General features: G+C 41.1%; 1 protein-coding gene across 1 annotated transcript in view; it reads left to right on the top strand.

Moving 5' to 3' along the window:
- Nucleotides 1-21,510, top strand: part of fmn2b (formin 2b) — a 401,079-nt gene that overhangs the window by 91,424 nt on the left and 288,145 nt on the right. Inside the window, exons 5-6 of the mRNA XM_041207507.1 lie at nt 16,340-17,540; nt 17,787-17,931. Coding sequence (XP_041063441.1) covers nt 16,340-17,540; nt 17,787-17,931 — 1,346 coding nt within the window. The remainder of the gene's footprint in view (nt 1-16,339; nt 17,541-17,786; nt 17,932-21,510) is intronic.

Raw genomic sequence — 21,510 nt, 5'->3', positions numbered from 1 at the left:
ATTCTCCACAATGTGCAACGTGTATGTGCTCCATGGAATATTGAAACCCTTCTCCCATTTTTAGCATCACTGATATGCTCTCGTTAGAAAAATGGCCACATTTTGATAAACAGCTTTGCATTTTAGCAGATTTCCTTTGATAAGGCTGTACGAGTCTTAGAGGATGTTTTATATGATTGTTACGGGGGAGCCACAAATTATATACTTCAGAGTTCATTGTGCTTCAGATAGCCCTATAAGTGGAAACTTGTGGTCAGATTTAAAGTGACATCAAAGACCAAAAGAGGGAGCCAGAGTAAGGCAGACGAACCACCGCTTATGTGGTTTGGGATTTCTGTTCCAGGACTGGTGCAATTTGGAAAAATGAATTATCTTTTTTTGAAAGCAGTTTGAGTTCTATGCAAGTCTGAAGGAATATCATATTGCATTTATACAAGATCAATGTTTACTGGCATAAATGTCTCCAAATGAAAGCCATTTGGATCCTTATACACAACCACATCAATGTGATCTCACAAAGTTGATGCAGATTTTTTTTTAATATTTGTGCTATTGGATTGTGTCCAAAAGGTTCCTGCTTTGATGAGTTTTTCATCATTCTTGAGAAAAGAAAATGGCAACAGTGGTTAAGGACATTTGCCACCCAAGTCTTGATGTTTCAGATTGTCCGTCTTATCAACTAAAACAAGGTTGTTGATTATACCTCTTTTCATATCTGACAAAATTTTCAATGTGTGAAGCCTCCACATTAATATAAAATTGAGGAAACAATTTCCTAGTCAGGTCCTCATCTAGTTCCTGGAGTGTGCTGAAGTCATGTGCTGTACGCTCAGGGAGTCACGTTTTCAGATGTTCCACTGAGTTTCCTTTCATGTAACAAACAAAAGCTTTATATGGATTATTTTTTAATGCAATAGAGGAACTATGCTCCTTCTCAGCATTTAACAATAGTTGCCCAAGGAGGGGAATTGTATTCCTGTATATCCAAGAATGTTCTCCTTGCTGAGTTCATCGCAACCCATAAGGGGATGCACTGAGTTTGGATATTGCACTGCACAGCCACCAGATACTGGTCTGAGACCAATGTCTCCAGTATAATGCCAACTTCGAGTTAAAGATCAGTTTATGAGCTGGCTGCTTTTTGACTACTCATACCATATTTCAGGAAAGGATGACTTTTTCTTTTGTTTGAAATGCAGTCTTTTGGTTAAAGAAGGAAACTGAGTTATAGCGTGACGATAAAATAATACATTCTTACATCTGCCAGCCAAAGTGAAGACAGATTTTATTGCATTTGTAACAATACACCAGGGGTTCTTACACTGAACCTGTGCCACTACATTCATTCCTCCTTCTCTTTGAAGATTGTGATGCTTAATCATTATGGCTTAATACTTTAGGGGAATCTTGGTTTCTCGAAGAGGAGCCAAATCTTTCACCCAGGAGTCTAGACTCTTGACTTTTCCCCCTTGCTCTGTAATTTAATAGCACTCTTTGGTATGCTAAGTACATGGAATATTTGTAGTGCAAAAGTGAGTTAAAAGCTATTGTTTCTGCTCTGACATTTCATGAAAGAGAAAATGTTATATAACACCTTGGATTACTGCCTGACACATGATTGGCCAAAGAGGGTGCAGTGATTGATTTGCACATTACGCTGTCCACATATGTGGTATAATGACTGGGAGGGAATCGAAGCAAGCTATTGGATGACTTGGAAAAAGTGAGACTCTGCTTGTCAAAAGCAATTCGCATCACTAAACTGCAGAAGTGAGGTCCAGTAGGAAAATGCCTGGGTGGTGTGCATGGGGTACAGAACTCAATTAGATGGTTGGCAGCTAAGAGGCTGGGAAAAATTATTCCATGTGAATCAAAATGCCTTTCCAAAAGAATTGAGAAACGGGAGTTTTGAACAAGGTGTTGGTCATGGGCAAGTTTAGCTTCATTCCAAGAAATCTAGGCAGAAGTCAAACAATTAAACATGGAGGTTTAGCAGTCAGCTAAACTTGACCTTGGTCAGAGACCTTGAGGCGGATCAAGTTTGCACCAAAAAATTAAACAGCAGAAGTAATTTTCTATCCTAGAGTGGAGCGGTAGTCAAGACAAAAATGATATTTATATAACATAGAACTCAAACTGGAAGTGTTAAGGTATACCAAAGAGGCTCAAAAGCATTTTGGCTCTCCAACCAAGAAAATGATACAGGAATGAAACAAGTAAGAGGAAAAAGTTGTGAAAATAAAAACAGTCAAGCACGCTTCTTATAGGCATGCTGCAAAATTACCATGTATAGGTAGAAGAAGAGGCGAAAAATTTGATAATAGACCATAAGCAAATGGAATTTCTATATCTACCAAAATGATTATATGTGAAGCAAGAAGAGTAGTGATAGCAAGTGGCATCTGCAACACTAAGATTTTGATGAGGCAACATCTTGGTGCTACAGATTTATATAAAGGCCAAGGCTTGAGTGTGTGTCCTAAAACCAGGATAGCACAGAAGATACTGGCTGAATACAAAACCAAGATATTTGAATTTCACAGGTTCATGATTAATGCAAGAGCAAAACAAAATGTGTTTTGAACTTGGGCAAATGGACAATATAGATGAAGTTCCCTTGAACTTTGATGTTCTCTTGAAGCAAACTATGGACATTAAAGGCACGAGAACAATACCAGTAAAATACCTGGCCAGCCCTATTCGTGTGTGATCAGTATAACTGAGGCTGCAAAAAAAGGAGGGCAAAGGACTTGAAGATGCAGCAAGCTGCGATTCCAGGTGGTCTTATGTACCAATTAAAGCCCCTAGACATTTGCATAAACCAGCCATTGAAAGCATTTGTGTGAACTGAGTGGACGTATAGAAGCTCCAAGTCACAACTTGACACCAACTGGGCGATTAAAACAATCCACCACTTCACAGGGACACAAGTGAGTGAGAAGTTCATGGTGATTAGTAAAACAGGAGACAATTATGAAACGGTCCAAGAGATGTGGTATCAGAAATGTCCTATATGGCAGTGCAGATGATGTGCTATTTGAAGAAAGTGGCAGTTCATATGATAGCAGTGATGAGGAATTTTTGGCCTTCTACAATTAGTAAAACTTTGTACTGCATTGTTGGTTTTGTTTAGTGTTGCAAATATTAATAAATACCTATATGCTCTAAAATATTTTTCCCAAAATTTTTCTTGTTAGTATTCCGGTGCATTTTGTGGCCCAGTGGGTCTTGCAGCCTGGCAAATATAATACTTGTACACCAAAACTTGCTGCTCTCCATGTGTCTACACATGCTGCATACACACTTTCCCTTTCACCACCTCTGCCTTCCCTACTCCCCCAACCTCACTCCTCTAAAGCAGGTACTGAATGTAATAAATCTTGAATGTAAATACTTTTAAATGGGGGTAGAATGAAGTGTCAGCGTTGTTCATCTTAACAAAACTAAATTTTACAATGATGTTGATTAGTTGTCTTAAATAATCAATCCCTTACCTTCTGCCACTCCCTTAAAAAGTAATATTGTGTATCGTATTGTTACATTTTAGGTTTCTAACAATTCCATACATTAGATAACCTGCAACTGACCGTCATTTGATGCTTTCCCAGTGTTGTGGTCCATCAAGTACTGAGTAAGGTATCAGAAAGGTAGTGAGAGGCAGAAGACTTGTTTAAGCACTTGAATCACTTTATCAGAATCCATTTGGAGGAAATAGTCTCTCTCATTTTTCAACTCTATATGTGCTTCCTATATTTGCATTGACTGGTCTGTACCTTTTTGCCTCAAGGATCACATCGGAGATCATTTTTCCATAACTTACAGGGTAGAGTCTTACAAATTGTTCTGATTGCTGGCTGCAATAATGGGAACAAGCTTTTAAGCTAGTACTCAGCTGGGTAAGTTTTTCTATAAAATTAGAAAGCTCCCATTCTTTCTCCACAGGCCTTGCAGCATCTGTGGAGAAAGAAACAGATTTACCGTTTTGATTCCAATATGACTCCTTTTCAGAGCTCCGAGGCATATTGAACTTGAAACATTAACCCTGTTTCTCTCTCCACAGATGCTGCCAGGCCTGCTGAGTTTTTTCCAGCATTTTGTGTTTGTATTTCAAATCTCCAGCATCAGCAGGGTTTTGCTTTTAAGTTATTTTCTTGTTTGTCAGGTTTATCTTATTTTTGCCATTATTGTCTCTGATAGCCAAGGATAAGATGATGGAAGAAAAGACCCAGTTATAACTGTTCAGCGTAAAAATTGAGTGAAAGAATAATGAAAGCTATGTCACCGTGCTGATTCAGACAATGAGTCAATTCTAGATATTTATTTGTACAGGGCAGATTTCAGAAGTAGGTGATAAATGAAAAGCTGATGCAATTCAATGCTTCCCTCTTGCCAGTAACATCTTTTAGAATTTAAGAAAAGTTCAAACATTTGGAAGCTGCCATTCAGTAGCAATGGCATTGATAAAATTAGTAGATTACAGTTGGTTGGTATGGGAAATATAATTTTCTGTAGTTCTACTGGAGGACATTAGTTGGCAGATTAAATGTGATCAAGATTGATGTTCAGTAATAAAGCTCAGGGACTTTTCTTTCGTTCCACTTTTGTTGTATTCTGATACCAGTTGTGATACACCGGATATCAGGGAGTTTTTGTGTATAAACTTTAGTGTAACAACAGTTTTGAGGAAAACTTGTCCACCATAAAATAGTACTATTGGCAATGTCAATAATATGTCTTTGTCGTGGGAAAAATAGATGAAATCACAAAATGTAAAAGAAAAATTTGAATTGCAGCCCACTTGATTGACACCCCATCCACAAACATTCACTCCCTCCACCACTGACACACAGTAGCAGCAGTGTGTACCATCTATAAGATGTACGGCAGAAACTCACCAAGGCTCCTTAGCACCTTCTAGACCCATGACCTCTACCATCTAGAAGAACAAGGGCAGCAGACACATGGGAACGCTAGCGTTTGCAAGATCCTTTCCAAGCCACTTGCCACCCTGATTTGAAAATATATCACTGTTGCTTCACTGTAGCTGGGTCAAAATCCTGGAACCCCCTCCCTACCAGCACTGTGGGTGTACCTCCGGCATGTGAACTGCAGTGGTTCAAGAAGGCAACTCACCACCTTTTCAAGGGCAACTAGAGATGACAATAAATGTTGGCCCAGCCAGCAATGCCCACATCCCGTGAATGAATTTTAAAAAAATGTTCAGCTGCATGAACTATTGAGCCCAATGATGAATGGATAAAATTATCAAACATAATTCTGAAAGACACAATAGAAATCCCAGAATCCCAAGCAGTAGAAGTAACCCTGATTCGGACTTTCAAAGCACTGCTACCTACAATACCAGAGCTTATTACTTTAATGTATGTTTGCTTTTAATTCACAATGTTCTTGAACTATTTAAGGTGATGATTAGCAATACTTTGCTAATTTTGTATAAGACTTGAACATTCACAATTATAAAAAATACAATGGGGAGAAAAAGGATATCTCCTGCATTTATGTAGCACCCTTAACATAGTCAACATCCCAAGGCACTTCACAAGAGTAGAGACTGATTCCAAGCAGTTGAGGGGGATGATCCCAGGTATGGCAATGTAATGGGTTTGAGCAATAGGAATTTGAAGTACAGAGAAGTAGCAAGGCTAGGGAACTTTTTAGTTGAGTTTGAGCACAGAGTCAAGATGCCTGCATGAGGACTTGGTTATGAATAGTAGAGTGGGCAGGGAGATGTGCAAGAGGCCAAAGTGAGAAGCAAAGGCCAGAATTTAATGTTCCTGATGTCATTCCTGCCCACCAGATTGAGAACCGGTGGGAAACCTGCATCTTTGGGGTTGGCCTGACCAAGTTAAGTGCGTCTTGGGCACTTAACTGGCCAGCGTCTTCCCTTCCCCAGGATTTAGGAAACCGGTAGTGGAAATCCCACCCATCTAGAGCTGCTGACCAACTGGAGGTCAGCAGCTCTCCATTTCCGGCAGTGCTACATGGAGCAGTGCCTGCTGCTGGTGTGCGGTAGAGACTTTTTTTTATTCATTTATGGGATGTGGGCATCACTAGCTAGGCCAGTATTTATTGCCCATCCCTAATTGCCCTTGAGGTGGTGGTGAGCTGCCACTTTGAACCACAGCAGTCCGTGTGGTGTGGGTACACCCGCAGTGCTGTTAGAGAGGGAGTTCCAGGATTTTGACCCAGTGACAGTGAAGGTTTCCAAGTCACAATGAGGAGAGTCTTGGAGGGGAGTTTCCAGATGGTGGTGTTCCCATGTGACTGCTGCCCTTGTCATTCTGGATGGTAACAGTCAAGGATAAGGAAGATGCTCTTGAAGGAGCCTTGGTGAGTTGCTGCAGTGCATCTTGTAAATGGTACACACTGCTGCTACTGTGCATTGGTGGTGGGGAAGGACTGAATGTTTGTTGTGTATAGGATGCCAATCAAACGGCTTGCATTGGCCTGGATGGTGTCAAGCTTTTTGAGAGTTGCTGGAGCTGAACTCACCCAGGCAAGTGAAGAGTATTCCATCATATTCCTGACTTGCACCTTGTAGATTGTGGACAAGCTTTGGGGAGTCAGGAGGTGAGCTACCCACAGCAGGATTCCTAGCCTCTGACCTGCTCTTGTAGCCATAGTATTTATATGGCTAGTCCAGTTCAGTTCCTGATCAATGTTAATCCCTAGGATGTTGATAGTGGGGGATTCAGTGATGGTAATGCCATTGAATGTCAAGGGGTGATGATCAGATTCTGTCTTGTTGGAGATGGTCATTGCCTGGCTCTTGTGTGCCATGAATGTTACTTGCCACTTATCAGCCAAGCCTGGATGTTGTCCAGGTCTTGCTGCATTTGGACATGGACTGCTTCAGTGTCTGAGGAGCCGTGAATGGTGCTGAACATTTGCAATTGTCAGCGAACATCCCCCCTTCTCACCTTATTGATGAGGCAGCTGAAGATGGTTGGGCTGAGGACACTACCCTGAGGAACTCCTGCAATGATGCCCTGGAACTGAGATGATTGACCTCCAACAGCCACAACCATCTTCCTTGATGCTAAGTATGACTCCAACCAGCAAAGAGTTTTCCCCGATTCCCATTGACTCCAGTGTTGCTAGGGTGCTTTGGTGCCACATTCAGTCAGGTGAAGCTTTGATGTCAAGGGCAGTGACTCTCACCTCACCTCGGGAGTTCAGTTCTTTTGTCCATGTTCGAACCAAGGCTGTAATGCGGTCATGAGGTGAGTGACCCTGGTGGAACACAAACTGAGCGTCAGTGAGCAGGCTATTGGCAAGTGAATGCCACTGGATAGCACTGCTGATGACCCCTTCCATCAATCAGAGAGCATTACTGGACCCTTGGAATCAAATGGGAGAGGACAGAATGGAGGTTGTGTAGAGAGGGTCACAGGAGAGGGAAGTGTTAGGGGTCTAGACAGCAAGGTTCAACTTTCAGCAGCCCTCCTTTCCAGATCCTGGGCCCCTCAATGGCTGAGTGCTTGACAATGAGGTGCCATCCCGCTAAGCTGTTATTAAAACTGATGGGGTTTGCTGGGCATGGCTTTTGGAAGGCACGGGAAAGCCATTTGACTCTCATTTAATCCCTGGGCCACCACTAAATTCCAGTGGGCTCAGTGATAATTGGTGTAAATTGGCCCATTAATGAGCCTAATTGCCATCCCATGATGAGCGGGTGAGTTTTTCCCCCATGTGCCACTTACCTGTTGCCAGATCACTGGCACACTGCCTTTCCCACGATTAAGTGGGCTTGGCTGCCATATTTCCTACTGCCATGGGCTGGATTAAGTTTCTCCCTTGGGTGCTGTAGACTACTATAAAGGGATTCTTAAACTAGTGTAAGAATTTATAAATCAACACTTTAAGGAAGATTCAGTGGAAATTAATGAGGATAGAACATACAGATAAATGAGTTATGTCAGAGTATTGAGAGGAACAAATCTTTTTGGTTGAATTGTGGTTCATATTGGAAAGTGTGTGTGTGGGTGCACTTGAGGCTTCAGGTGACTAATGTGTGGATAAGAGTTTGAAAGGATGAGGTAAGGGCGGATTTTACAAGATGAAAATGAGCAGCCTTGGTAATGGATAATGTGGATTGTCTGTAGTTCAGTTTGAGGTGAAATAAGTCATCAAGGTTGTGCACCATCTGGTTCAGAACAGCATCACTATTGTTGGCGTTAAGTTGGAAAAGGTTCTGGCTCATCCATGACAACCGATCGATCATAATTGCAAGTTGGGAGGATGCTCGTATGGAGCATAAATACCGGTATGGACTTCTGGATTTAATGGCCTGTTTTTGTACTGTAAGTAATATTGAGATGATGTAAGTTCCGGATCCACCCACCCCTTCCATTCTGGAATTGCTGCCTACTGCCTGATATTTACTTGTCCAACAGTGTAACACAAAAGGTGTAACAGTGCCTCCCCTTTGATATATGACGTGCATGTTTTAAAGAACGACATCTCCTTGTGTGTTCTAGCAATGTTTCAATAGATGGGACCAAAGAACACTCAGGAAGATGAGCTCAGTGACACACCCAGAAGCTGGTTTATTTTGAATCATTCATGTGACTGAACAATAGTGATAACTGTTGATTTTTCTCTATAACTTGCCCTATAAAACAAAGATGCTGCTATCTCAAACAGTAGTCAAAATGTTACTTTTTTTCTGTTTTATTTCTTTTAGGTTTCCATCTAACTGGGAAAAACAGATTGATGTATTTTGATTTGCAACTCAGACCCCCTTCCTGCTTTTGTTCAATCTGACCCTGACCAAGGGATTTTTCCTTGTTAATTTTGATCCAAGGAAATGAAATTTTGTAGGACTTTTCCTAGTATCTCCCTCTGCTAAACTTGAAACAAATAACCACAACTGGGATAAGTGGCAGCACACACGGATATGTGCAAACAAACTTCTCCAAACACGTCAGTTCTGTCACCCCCATCTGACTTGTGATTCATTTTTCCTAGTGCTGCTGTCCTGGAAATTTAATTCTGTGACAGCTATTTTTTTTTAATAACTCAAAAAAGGTATTTGTAGCATTTATTTTAACCATGATCCCTCTGCAGTGGCACAATCCTGCAGCCTGACATTTGAAATTCATTTCCTTTCTCCCCCACCTCTCTCCCCCACCTCCTTACCTTTCCCAAATTTGTAAAGCATTTATTTTGAAAAAAAGGTAAATAGTTTGAATGTCATGCTGAAAAAGGTTGCACTTAAGAATTACAGTTTCCATTTAGTTCAGCTGTTTAATCAGCGCGGCTCGCCTAAAATCACCAAAACCAATGCAAAAGGTCAGAAATTTAGCCGCAAGTAATGAACCGCGCAACTTGAACCCCGATCGATCATTTGTGCCAATTTTTTAAAAAGCTTGTGTTAAAGCTGGCCCTGCCACAAAACTAGTCATGACCTCAAAATGAATTGAGTGATGATCTGCACGTTTGCACAAATTGGCTTAACAGGCCTTCAAGAAGGCTCCAAAATGTTTGTTCGTTTTTTTGCTTAGGTGCATGGATAATAATAGGCACATTTTAAAAGCTCTTGAATATATTTCAATTTACTAACAAACCGACTACTGTACACCAATATAACTAACAAATGGCTCTGTGGAGTTTTTAAGTTATTTTCCTTCATTTAAAATCTGGTTCCTTAGGTGCTGAACTAGACGCTGGTTAAGCGCTTAGTTTTGTGATAAACCCATTTTCAGCTGCATCAATCAAACTGCATCTGCTGTTGCTTTTAGCTACTCTGACCAGGAGATTTGTTGTGGTGTCACGCTCGTCTGACTTGTGCCATCCTCACACACCCGCTGCAGCTTATCTGCAACCACCCTGTGACATTATCATCCAACTACGTCAAGGATGACCCCTCTTTCTGCTGCCCCCCCACTTTGCCCTCTAAAAGAGATCTCTGGAGTTTTTAAGCTCGGACCAAATGGCTGAATTACTGATGCATTCTTTTCCGGATATCACTTTTTACAGTTTTTATTTTGCTCTTGCAATTTCAAGCACCTTCTCATTTGTCTTATGGTCTGTATGTGGAATTTTAAGCATCTGTCTTTTCACATTTCAGAGGCCTCTATTTTCTTCCACGGATCTTCACTTATTGTCCAGTTCTCTGAGGCAGACAGGAAAGTGGATAGAATGTAGCATCGTATGATCTTTTTTTCCCTTTTTACAACCTTGAGTTTTTTTGTTGTTAAAATATCCTTCATCTTCACAAAACTACTTCTGGCTGTCTCTATGCTGCTTCTGACTTCAGCATCACATCTACCATCTACTGTTATCATTTGTCCCAAGTAAATAAACTTCTGTACTTGCTCCTGTGTGACACCATCTACTTCAATCTTCACTCTAGTTTCTTACAATGTATTCTTTCTAACTACCATTTGTTTGTGTCCTTTTGGAGTTCATACTCAATCCATATTCTAAACTTCTAGATTTTATTTGATCTACGATATTATTCTGAAAGTACCACTTGTGCTGTCTGCATACCACAAGTTTATGTTCATGCCTCCAATCTTTACCCTGGAAGTACATCTCTGAATATTTGTTCTGCATGCAGATTGAATGGTCTTGGTGACAATACACAGCCTTGTCATACTCCTCTCTTAACTTGAAACATGTCTGATTGTCCATGTTCTAGCCTGATGCTCACTATTTGATCCCAAAATAGGCTCTGGATGAATCTCTCATGTTTACTGTTAATGTCACATTTCAGAAACACCTCTGTTAACTTTTGATGATAAACATGATTGAAAAATGCATGCAGGCAGCTAAAAGAGAAGTGGCATAACAGGATGTATGATGAAGTATTGGAGCGGAAATATGAGAGTTATGCACCAGGAGGTTAAATCTTTGGACAGATAAACAGAAAAGGATAATAACAGGTAGTGGGTACATAAAAGACAAAGAAGGTAAAATGTTGTTTTAAAGCGATCAAGCAGCAAAATGATGGACAGAATATATAACTGAATTGTACAGTGATCCTCAAGGGAGTCCTCAAGATATAGAGGCAAATGAAAGACCAAACATTATGAAGAATGCTTTGAAATTGATGAGTGCAGGAAAAGCTCCAGGCATAGATGAAGTAACAACAGAACATCTGAAGGCCCTTGGAGAAACAGAATTAGAAGTGATAACAGAAATTTGTGATCAAATATATACCAAAGAATACATTCCAAGTGACTTGAGACATTCATTATTTAAGTTACCTAAGAAACCTAAAGCAATGGAGTGCAATCATTTTAGAATTATAATTTTAATCAGTCACTTTAATAAAGTGATCTTGAAAATCATAATAGAAAGAAATAATATATTTAAAGCAAAAATTGGTGAAACAGTCTGGATTTAGACCTGGAGCAGAAACAAGAGAAGGGAATGTTTAACCTCCGCACAATCTTCGATTGATATATAGATGTAAACAACATTTATATATGCTTCACAGTCTATGACAAAGCATTTGATTGTGTTTGTTAAGTTGCACCAAGTTACCAATAAATCAAGGAATTTTTTAAAGCAATTAAAAAGAAACATTCTAAGATGCTACCTGATTTCATTGGTTCATAAATGATTTGACGTGCTGATATGCAAATAAATTTGAATGGAAACTGAAAGAAGCTAAGGGGAATTGTCAATGGGTGTTGTTATGACTACAAGGCTGTTTCCAATGGGGCTCTGCGGGGCTCAGTATTGGGTACCTTGTATTTTGTGGTATATACCAATGATTTGGAAGTGAATGTAGGGAGTATGATTAAGATGTTTTCAGATGATACAAGATTTGGCTGTGTGGTTGATGATGAAGAAGAAAGGAAGTTATCAATGGACTAGTAGTGAGTGGAACAGTAACCAATGGCGTTCAATCCTGAGAAATGATGTAATGTATGTGGGAAAGGCTTATCAAGGCAAGGGAATTCACAATCAATGTTAGGATACTGAGAAGTATAGATGAGCAGAGGGACCTTGGGTTACATGTCCACAGATCCTTTAGAGGTGGCTGGAAAGATAGAGAAGGTGATGAAGATGACAAATGGGATACTTGTCTTAATTAGCCCATGCATAGAACAAATGAGTTGGGAAATGGTGCTGCAACTTCATAAACCACTAGTTACACCACAGCTGGAGTACTGCATTCCATTCTGGTCACTACGCAATAGGAATAATGGGATTGCACTAGAGAAAGCAGAGAGGAGATTTACCAGTATGTTTGCTGGCCTAGAGAATTTTAATTGAGGAAAAAAATAGATAGGCTAGGGTTGCTCTCTTCAGAATTGAGGCAGCTGAGAGGAGACCTAATTGAATTGCATGAAATTGAGATCTAGCTAGAGTGAATAGGAAGACCCTATCCCCCTTGTTTAAGGGGTTCCTAACCAGGGGACATCGAGTTAGGAAAAAGGGTAGGAGGTTTAGAGGAGATAAAAAGGGATTTTTTTTTTTATCCAGAGAGTTGTGGGTATCTAGACCTCACTGCCTGAAAGGATGGTAGAAAGTAAAAGGGTATTTGGATATGCACTTAAAACTGGAAATTGGGATAAGGCTGAATGACTACTTGGAGGCTGGCACAGACACGATGGACCAAATGGTGTCCTTTCTTGCAGTAAATTTCTATGATCAAGATGGTGGGGGAGTGGAGGAGAGACCTTCTCAAAACTTGCATGATTTTCAGTACAATTTATGTCCAAAACGCCAATTGTGCCCAAAGTGGAAACTCTAGCTCTCTGTATGTAAAGCATGGTCAGTACATTCTGTTTAAATTTAAAACGGTTTCCCCTGGGTCAGGGGGATTAATGAATCGGTGCTCATAAATTACTTTTATATTCCACTTCATTGCCCATAATAATATGCTGCTGACTTTATTTTGCCAAAACAAGGCATGAATAAACTGAACTTTGACAAATATAATGCAAGTTAGATGCTTTGACATTCAGTTGTACCTTCCTCTAAGTGATGAGCAAGAAAGCAAGGTTTGAATAGAAAGTAAAATGCAATCCCAAGCATTACGCCAAACAATTGAAGCAGGAGGAAAATATTGAAATGGGCACTTGTAAATATTTCAGAACATTTGAGGTCCAGAAAAATATGGAGTAGAATTGGCTGGTTAGACATTCTAGAATTCTATAAGGGCATGGAGAGTCCTTTTAAAACAATCGAACAAAATCTAGGTCCACTTGAAGTCTTGGGTTACTTCAGCTATTGAAATTTTAACTTTTTTTACAAAAATTCTGCAGGACTTTTCATTAAAAAGTAAAATGTTACATTTTTAAAATGCAAGCTGTTAGGGTGGTTATGGTACTGGATGGAAACCCAAAAGTTGTAAATTGTGAAGCTTAATTTAAAAAATAAGTCCATTTTGTTTCTGGGCTACCATGGAAAGTGTGCTTTGTTACAAATACCCACTAGTTCACTCAGGTCCTCTGGTTGCCTAGCCTATATATGACTCCAGTCCCACATTAACTCTTAAAGCTCCCAGGGTATTATTTATCAAATAGATTGGAAGTTGGTGGCATTTTTGTAAGTCACTGGACTAGTAGTCCAGAGGCCCAGACAAATGCCTTGAGGATGTTTGTTCAAATCCCAACATAGAGGAGTTTGAATGCAATTAATAAACCTGGAATATAAAGCTAGTCTCAGTAATGGTGACCGTGAAACTATAATTGATTGCTATAAAAACCCATCTGGCTTGCTGATGTCCTTTAGGGAAGGAAATCTGCCATCATTACTTGGTCTGGCCTACATGTGACTCCGGACCTAAAGCAATGTGGTTAACTCTTAACTGCCCTCCAGCAAAGCACTCAGTTCAAGGGCAATTAAGGATGGGCAACAAATGCTGTCCTTGTCAGTGATGCCCACATCCCATGAAAGAATAGAGAAAAAAAATAGTCACTGTGGCCAGGCGATTCTACATTGGCTTTTGAGTAATGACCTATGGGTGGGCAATAAATACAACATTACCAATGTCTTCTACATTCCAAGGACAAATTTAGAAACGTCAAATGCACAACTGATGCAAAAACAAGTTGCATATTATAGAAAATTATAAAGTTTCTCTCAGACTGAGAGAAAAGCAGCCCAAGTAGTAAAAGGCAACGCATGTCTACAATGTACCCGGGATTGTTATCCAGAGCAATATGCCTTAGAACTGACAAGGGACCAGACTAGACAGTATTTAGTGGTGAGTAGCAAGCCTGAATTCTGTACTGATCTGATGGTAAGGAAGCATTACTCAAATAGTAACCATAGTATGGTTGAAGCTCATTTAGTTTGAGAAGGAGAATAGAAAGTCCCAAACTAAAGTTTTAAATTTAAACAAGGCAGACTTTGAATGGACGAGGAATGAAGTGACCATGATAAACTGGGCAGAACTGTTAATGGGTAAACTTACAGGCAGACAGTGGGCGGTATTCAAATAATTATTTGGTACAACGTAAAACCATTATATATGTCCAAAAGAAAAAAAAAAGTTCCACTTGTATAGTAAACAAACATGGTCAACAAATGAGGTAAGATGCAATATAAGCTAAAAGAAAAGATTTGCACAAATATAATGGAAAACAGAAATCAAGTGAACAAGGAGTTTGAGAAAGTATCGAAAGGATAGAAAGGAAATAGAGACAGGAAAGTTGAAAAATTTTGCAAGGGATATTAAAAGCTAGCAGCAGAAGTTTTTAATAGAGATGATGCTAAAGGAGAATACGGGTCCATTGGAAACTGATGTAGACAGCACTAACGTGGAATACAATGACATGGTAATCTTGTTACATAAGGCTTCATAGTTGAGGAAGAGGATAAAATAGCAATGATACAGGGAACCTGAAAATACATTAAGAGATGGAGCTTACTGGGTTCATAACTGAGTTATGAAGATAACTGGAGCAAATAATAGGGCTTAAAACAGACAAATCTCCAGGAACTGATGTTTTTCACCCCAGGGGATTAAAAGAATGGATAATTGCAAATGTTATTTCCATTGTTTAAGCAGGGAGAGAGGGAGAAACCTGTTTAAACTACAGATCCATGAGCTTTTGGCAGTGACAATCTATCATTGGAGGCAGTAACAAAACACTTGGACATATGAGTTAATTATAGACAGTTATTGTGGATTCATGAAGAATAGGGTAAGTCATCTAGGTGATTTTTTATTTAAAGAGGCCACATATAGTGCTTAAGGATGTTGTCTGTATGGACTTCCAGAAGGTGTATAAGTTTTACACAGGATTTAAAGCAAAATGAATGTATAGAAAACTGGAAGTAACTTTGTGAACCGAGTTGGTAATGGGTTGGGGGGCAAAAGGTGGAGAGTAGGAATAAAGTAACCATTCTCTGGTGGGATGTGCGTAGTAGTGTTGGGGCCTATATTCTGTATTGGGGCTCAACCTTTTGCCATATCTATTAACATCGTGGATAAAGAAATAGAGTTGTATGTCCATGCTTGCAAACTACATTAAGTGGGGAGGCAAAATGTGTTCTGCAGATGGTGGCAGGAAGTTACAAAAAGAAAAGATGAGGGGCCAAACTGGCAGATTGAGGTCAATGTGGGAAAATGTACAGTTCAAGAATCTAAAAGATGAATCAAAAATATTCTGAATGGTGAGAGATGAGGAGCTGTGGAGGAAGCAAGAAATGTAAGTCCACCTGCATAGATCACTAAAAGCTAGGTTGATATGTTTGCCTTTACATCAAGAAGTTGGGTGTTCAAAAGTGAGGAAGTCATATTTCAGTTGTGTATAGCCGTCGCATTCTAGTATTCAGTTCTGGGGTCTAAATCTCTGAGGATATGTTGACATTGAGCAGGCTATTACTTTGACTCTTCAGAATTTATATCCAATCTGAAAGGGATGAATGATAACATTGCAGAAACTTGGCTTCTGTGGTCCCTTAAGTTCTGCCAGTTAAGGAGTGATCTAACCAAATTGTTCAAAATGATAAAGGGATTTGATTAGGCAAATATGCTCCTGTGGTGGAACCTAGTACAAGAAAGCATAACGAGGCTTTTGAGGAACAAAATCAGGAAGTATTTTTCATAGGCAAAGTAGTGATGCCTAAGATTTTCTTTCCCAAATGCTATGGATACGGAATTTGAACTTTTGAAGACTTTGATTTTATTACACAAGGTCATTAAGGGGTCTGAGGCAAAGGTGGGTGACATACAGATAAGCCATGATCTACTTAAATTGTAGAACCTGCTCGAGGGGCTGAATGGCCTCTTGTTTCAATCTTGTGTTCCTCTGATTAGTGTGTTCAGTTTTGATGATTTATGGGCTGTGAAAATTGCTAGTGATGTAAATTAAATCTAATGCTGGTGATGCAACTTCCTTTCCAGAAAGATAATGAAGAAAAACCACCAGAGTTGAAGGAAGAGCAGGTTGCCGTCATCCAGAAACTTGAGCAAACAATTGAACAGCTAAGGACCAAAATAGCTGAACTGGAGAAGCATTCTGCCCTATTAGACCAAGAGAGGACTGTAAAGGACCACGGATCTGGTAGTGAGGATATAATCTCAAAAGCTGCTTCTGATGTTCATCTGCAAACAGATGCGCAGACTTTTCTTAACAGTTTACAGACTTCTTGTGTGGATGCTAAATCTATACAGACTTCCCCTACACAGGAATATACAGCTGATCAAGTGCCTTTATTTGATAGACAGTCGTCACAACCTCCACTTCCAAGTTGCAGGGTTTCTTTGTCTCAGGATCATTCTGTATCTGCAGCTTCATCACAGCCAAAAACTCCAACGCATCCATATAGTACTTTATCACAAAAGTTGACAGCTCACTCAAGTGAAGTATCCCTTTCTGTGTCTACGACATCGGATCAAAACATACAAGAATTTTCACCAGAATTTTTATCCAATCAAGGCTCTTTGTCTCTGGCTGACAGTGAAGCTCTCCCTCTACCATCTGCTGACATCACGCATCTGCCCGTATTGTCCAGTTGTGAGCTTCCACCTCCACCACCTCCTTTGCCTGGCACACTGCTCCCTCCTCCCCCACCTCCTCCACCTCTGCCTGGCTCTGTATTCCCAACGCCGCCAGCTCCTCCACCCCCTCCTCCTCTGCCTGGCTCTGTGCTTCCCACTCTGCCTCCCCCTCCCCCTCTGCCTGGCTCTGTGTTACCCATACCCCCTCCTCCTCCCCCTCTGCCTGGCTCTGCGTTACCCATACCCCCTCCTCCTCCCCCTCTGCCTGGCTCTGCATTACCCATACCCCCTCCCCCTCCCCCTCTGCCTGGCTCTGTGTTACCCATACCCCCTCCTCCTCCCCCTCTGCCTGGCTCTGTGTTACCCATACCCCCTCCTCCTCCCCCTCTGCCTGGCTCTGCGTTACCCATACCCCCTCCCCCTCCCCCTCTGCCTGGCTCTGCGTTACCCATACCCCCTCCCCCTCCCCCTCTGCCTGGCTCTGTGTTACCCATACCCCCTCCCCCTCCCCCTCTGCCTGGCTCTGCGTTACCCATACCACCTCCCCCTCCCCCTCTGCCTGGCTCTGCGTTACCCACCCCGCCTCCCCCACCTCCTCTGCCCGGCTCTGCGTTACCCACCCCCCCTCCCCCTCCCCCTCTGCCTGGCTCTGCGCTTCCCCCTCCCCCTCCCCCTCTGCCTGGTTCTGTGCTCCCCCCTCCCCCTCCCCCTCTGCCTGGTTCTGTTCTCCCCCCTCCCCCTCCCCCTCTGCCCGGCTCTGTGCTGCTCCCTTCTCTTCTACCTGGAACAGAAATCCCTCCACCTCCCCCAGCAGGTCAGAGTCTGCAAGCACAACCCTTTCCTCTGCCAGGCTGTGGTTTCCTTCCACCACCTCTTCCAGCGGGAATTTTTGGATTGGGAATGACTAAAGACAAATTACCGAGGAAAGTTGCAGTTGATCCATCCCGTCCAATGAAACCTCTCTATTGGTCAAGAATTCAGCTAAGTAACAAAAGGTGATAAGATGATTATGCTGTCTATAGCTGCACATTGTAACTACTTTTACCAACATTGCTGGGTGAACCTCCTGAGATATTTCAAATATCTTTTAATGATCTGGACTCTAGCAATATTAAATAAATGTATTTGTTCCACTTTGTGGGATTTTAATTGATCGTCATGCCTATTGATCTTCTGAACAACTATAGATTTCTGGAATTTTTGCTCAGTTAATACCACTTCTTTGGGAAATGCAAATGAAAGTGGTGCCAGAGTTTCAAATGTGACTAGAAATGTGTTGAACAAATTCCTTGGTAGCCATGCAGCTATGTTTAAATGTTACTTAATAGAATATAATCATATAATATGATCAATTATCACTCCAGTAATGCAAGTTCATTCTAGTTTTACACAGGATTTATTTTGTATGTGATGTTGGACTTCATAAACTAGCTAAGGTGCAGACTGATGCCTTGTCCCACAATTTTGCCAAACCCTTTTAGGTCTTTGCAGGAAAAGATGTGCAAGACTAGCTCAGGGTGATTGCGTTTCTTCACTCCTACATAGCTTCCAGCTATAGGTTTGGATTGGGAAGCATTGTGAGAAATTGTGGGTATAAATTTGGGTCTTAACATGCCGCTGTCCAGCATCATAAAATCTTTTTTTAATGTACTGAAGCCATTTGACCTGCTTTCTGAAGCTGCACCTTGTGACCTAAATAATATTGTTAGAAATGAAGGAAAACAAATCCATGCATGTGTTTAAATTTCTGCTGCTGAAACTCTCAAATATGCCTTTGTTACCTTTACACTTGATTACTGCAACACACTCTTGACCAGCCTTCCACATTCTATCCTTCACTAACTTGAGGTAGTCAAAAACTGCCCATTCCTTAATTCGCACCAAGTCCTGTTCACCCATCAGTGTCAACTACTTTACCTCGCGGTTAAGCAATTCTTTAAATTTAAAATTCTCATTCTTGTTTTCAAATCCCTCCACAGCCTTACCCCCTCCAGCCCTGCAATTCTCCAAGGTCATAGAATCACAGAAGGTGCAACACCTGCCCCTTGATCTCCTCCCTCCTCGAAGTGCAAGGCCCCAAACGCTTGCTTCAGGTGAAGCAGCACTTCACTTGCACCTCCTTCAATTTGGCCTACTGTACTCACTGCTCCCAATGGAGTCCCTCTACACTGGGGAGACTAAACACAGACTGGGTGACCATTTTGCAGAACACATTCGCTCAGTTTCAAGCGTGACCCAGACCTTCCTGTCACTTGCCATTTCTCACTCACCATTCTGCTCTCATACCGACAGATCCGTCCTTGGCCTGCTGCAATGTTCCAGTGAAGCCCAACGCAAACTGGAGGAACAGCACCTTATCTTCCGACTAGTCACTTTACAGCCTTCCGGAGTTAACATTGAGTTCAACAGCTTCAGACCATGAACTCTCTCCACCATCTTTACCCCATTTTTAATCCAATTGTTTTTTCCCAAACCCTACCCCCACAGGGCCATCTATCACTTCTTATGTTTTGCTTTCCCATAGCACTGACCCTTGTTCTGCTATTCAGACATTCTGCTACTTTACCTTTAAGCCACTATCAGCACCCCTTTTAGTCCTTTACCATCAACATTAACGTTTCCCTTTTCTTGTGTCCATGACATCTTTATCAAATCATTCCTGAGCACCTCCCTATCCCTGATCTCCATTTAAATCCACCTCCTCCTAAACAGTATAAAATCCATCACATTCCTCCCCCTTTAAGTCTGAAGAATAGTCATAGGGACTCAAAATCTTAACTGTTTCTCTCTCCACAGATGCTGCCAGACCTACTGAGCTTTTCCAGCATTTTCTGTTTTGTTTTCAGATTTCCAGCATCTGCAGTATTTTGCTGTAATCATAGCATGGTTACAGCACAGACTGAGGCCATTCTACCTGTTGTTTGCGTCGGTTCTCTACAGGAGCAGCGCAGTTAGTTTGACTCCCCTGTCCTCTTCCCATAATCCTGCAAATAATTTTTTCTTAAGGTAATTATCTAATTCCCTTTTGAAAACCACAAATGGATTTATTTTCACCACACTCCCAGACAATGCATTCCAGATATTAAACACTCAGTTGTGTAAACAAGTATTCCTCATGTCGTCGTTGCTTCATTTGCTAATCAACTTAAATCGGTATCCACTAGTTCTTGAGCATTCCATCAGTGAGAACAGTTTTTCTCTCTTCTCTGCCTAAACACCTAATGAATATAAACACTTCAATCAAATCTACTCTCATCACTTTTCTAAGAGAACATCCTCAGTTTCTCCAATCTATCCACATGATGGTTATAGCCCCTCATCCCTGAAACCATTCTTATGAATCTGTTCTGCACCCTGTCTAAAGACTTCACACCCTTCCTGAAGTTAAATATCCAGAATTGGGAACAATACTGTAATTGAGGCTGAACCAATGTTTCATAAAGGTTTGTCATAATGTGTTTGCTTTTTATGCAATGCCTCTGTTTACAAAACCCAGGATCCTGTCTGCCTTTTTTTTAAAATCACTTTCTCAATTTGCCCTGCCGCTTCAATGATTTATGCACGTGGAACCCCAGGTATCTCAGTTCCTGCATCCCCTTTAGAATTGTATCCTTTACTTTATATTGCCTTTCCTTGATCTCCCTACCAAAATGTATCTTGTACTTCTCTGCATCAAATTCATTGTGTCCACCCATTCCACCAGCCTGTCTATATCCTCCTGAAGTCTCTCACTAACCTCCACACAGTTCACAATACTTCAAAGATTGGTGTCATCTGCAAAATTTGTAGTGTGCCCTGCAAATCAAGTGAAGGTCATTAATATAGATCAATAAAAGCATTAGTCCTAGTACTGATCCCTGGGGGACCCCACTGTATTAATTCCTCCAGTCCAAAAGCAACCATTCACCATTACTGTTTCCTGTCAGTTAGCCATCTTCATATCCATGCTGCTACTGTCCCTTATATTCCATAGGCTTAACTTTGCTGACAAATCTATTATGTGGCACTTTATCAAATGCCTTTCGAAAATCCATATACAACACTTCAACTGTATTACCCTCATCAACTTACGTTATTTTGCTGAGGTAACAATCGTGTGAAAGGCACACATATCTGGAAGCAGCTAGTTTCAGCACAAGCCTTTCAGTCATGAAAAAAGACACTCCAGCACTAGCCGGGTCACTCCCTGTAGACTAAAGAAACTTTAGACAAGTATGAAAAAATGCGTAGAATTGTACCAGCAACCAGAATAAATAACCCAGAAATTAGCCTGTAAGTAGTCCACGATCTCTTTAAGGAATACTGGCAGAGGTGGGGAGTGGGTGAGGACCTTCCTGTAGTTTAATGTTGTGTTCAGCTTTGCAATGTTAAGAGCCGGTATAGGCTGCAGCGTGTAACTCATGGCAGTGCTGGCATCAAGTAAGCGTTGTACTCTGACGATATCTGTGGTCCTCCAATTCTGGAGCAATCCGAATTTTAATTGCTCCAATATCGGTGGCTGAACCTTCAGCTGCCAAAGCCCTAAGATCTGAAATTTCCTCCCTAAACCTTTCCACCTCTCTTCCTCTGCTCCT

Source organism: Carcharodon carcharias, chromosome 2 (genome assembly GCF_017639515.1).
Source record: "Carcharodon carcharias isolate sCarCar2 chromosome 2, sCarCar2.pri, whole genome shotgun sequence".
Lineage (NCBI taxonomy): Eukaryota > Metazoa > Chordata > Chondrichthyes > Lamniformes > Lamnidae > Carcharodon > Carcharodon carcharias.
This window is presented reverse-complemented; position numbering and strand designations above follow the sequence as displayed.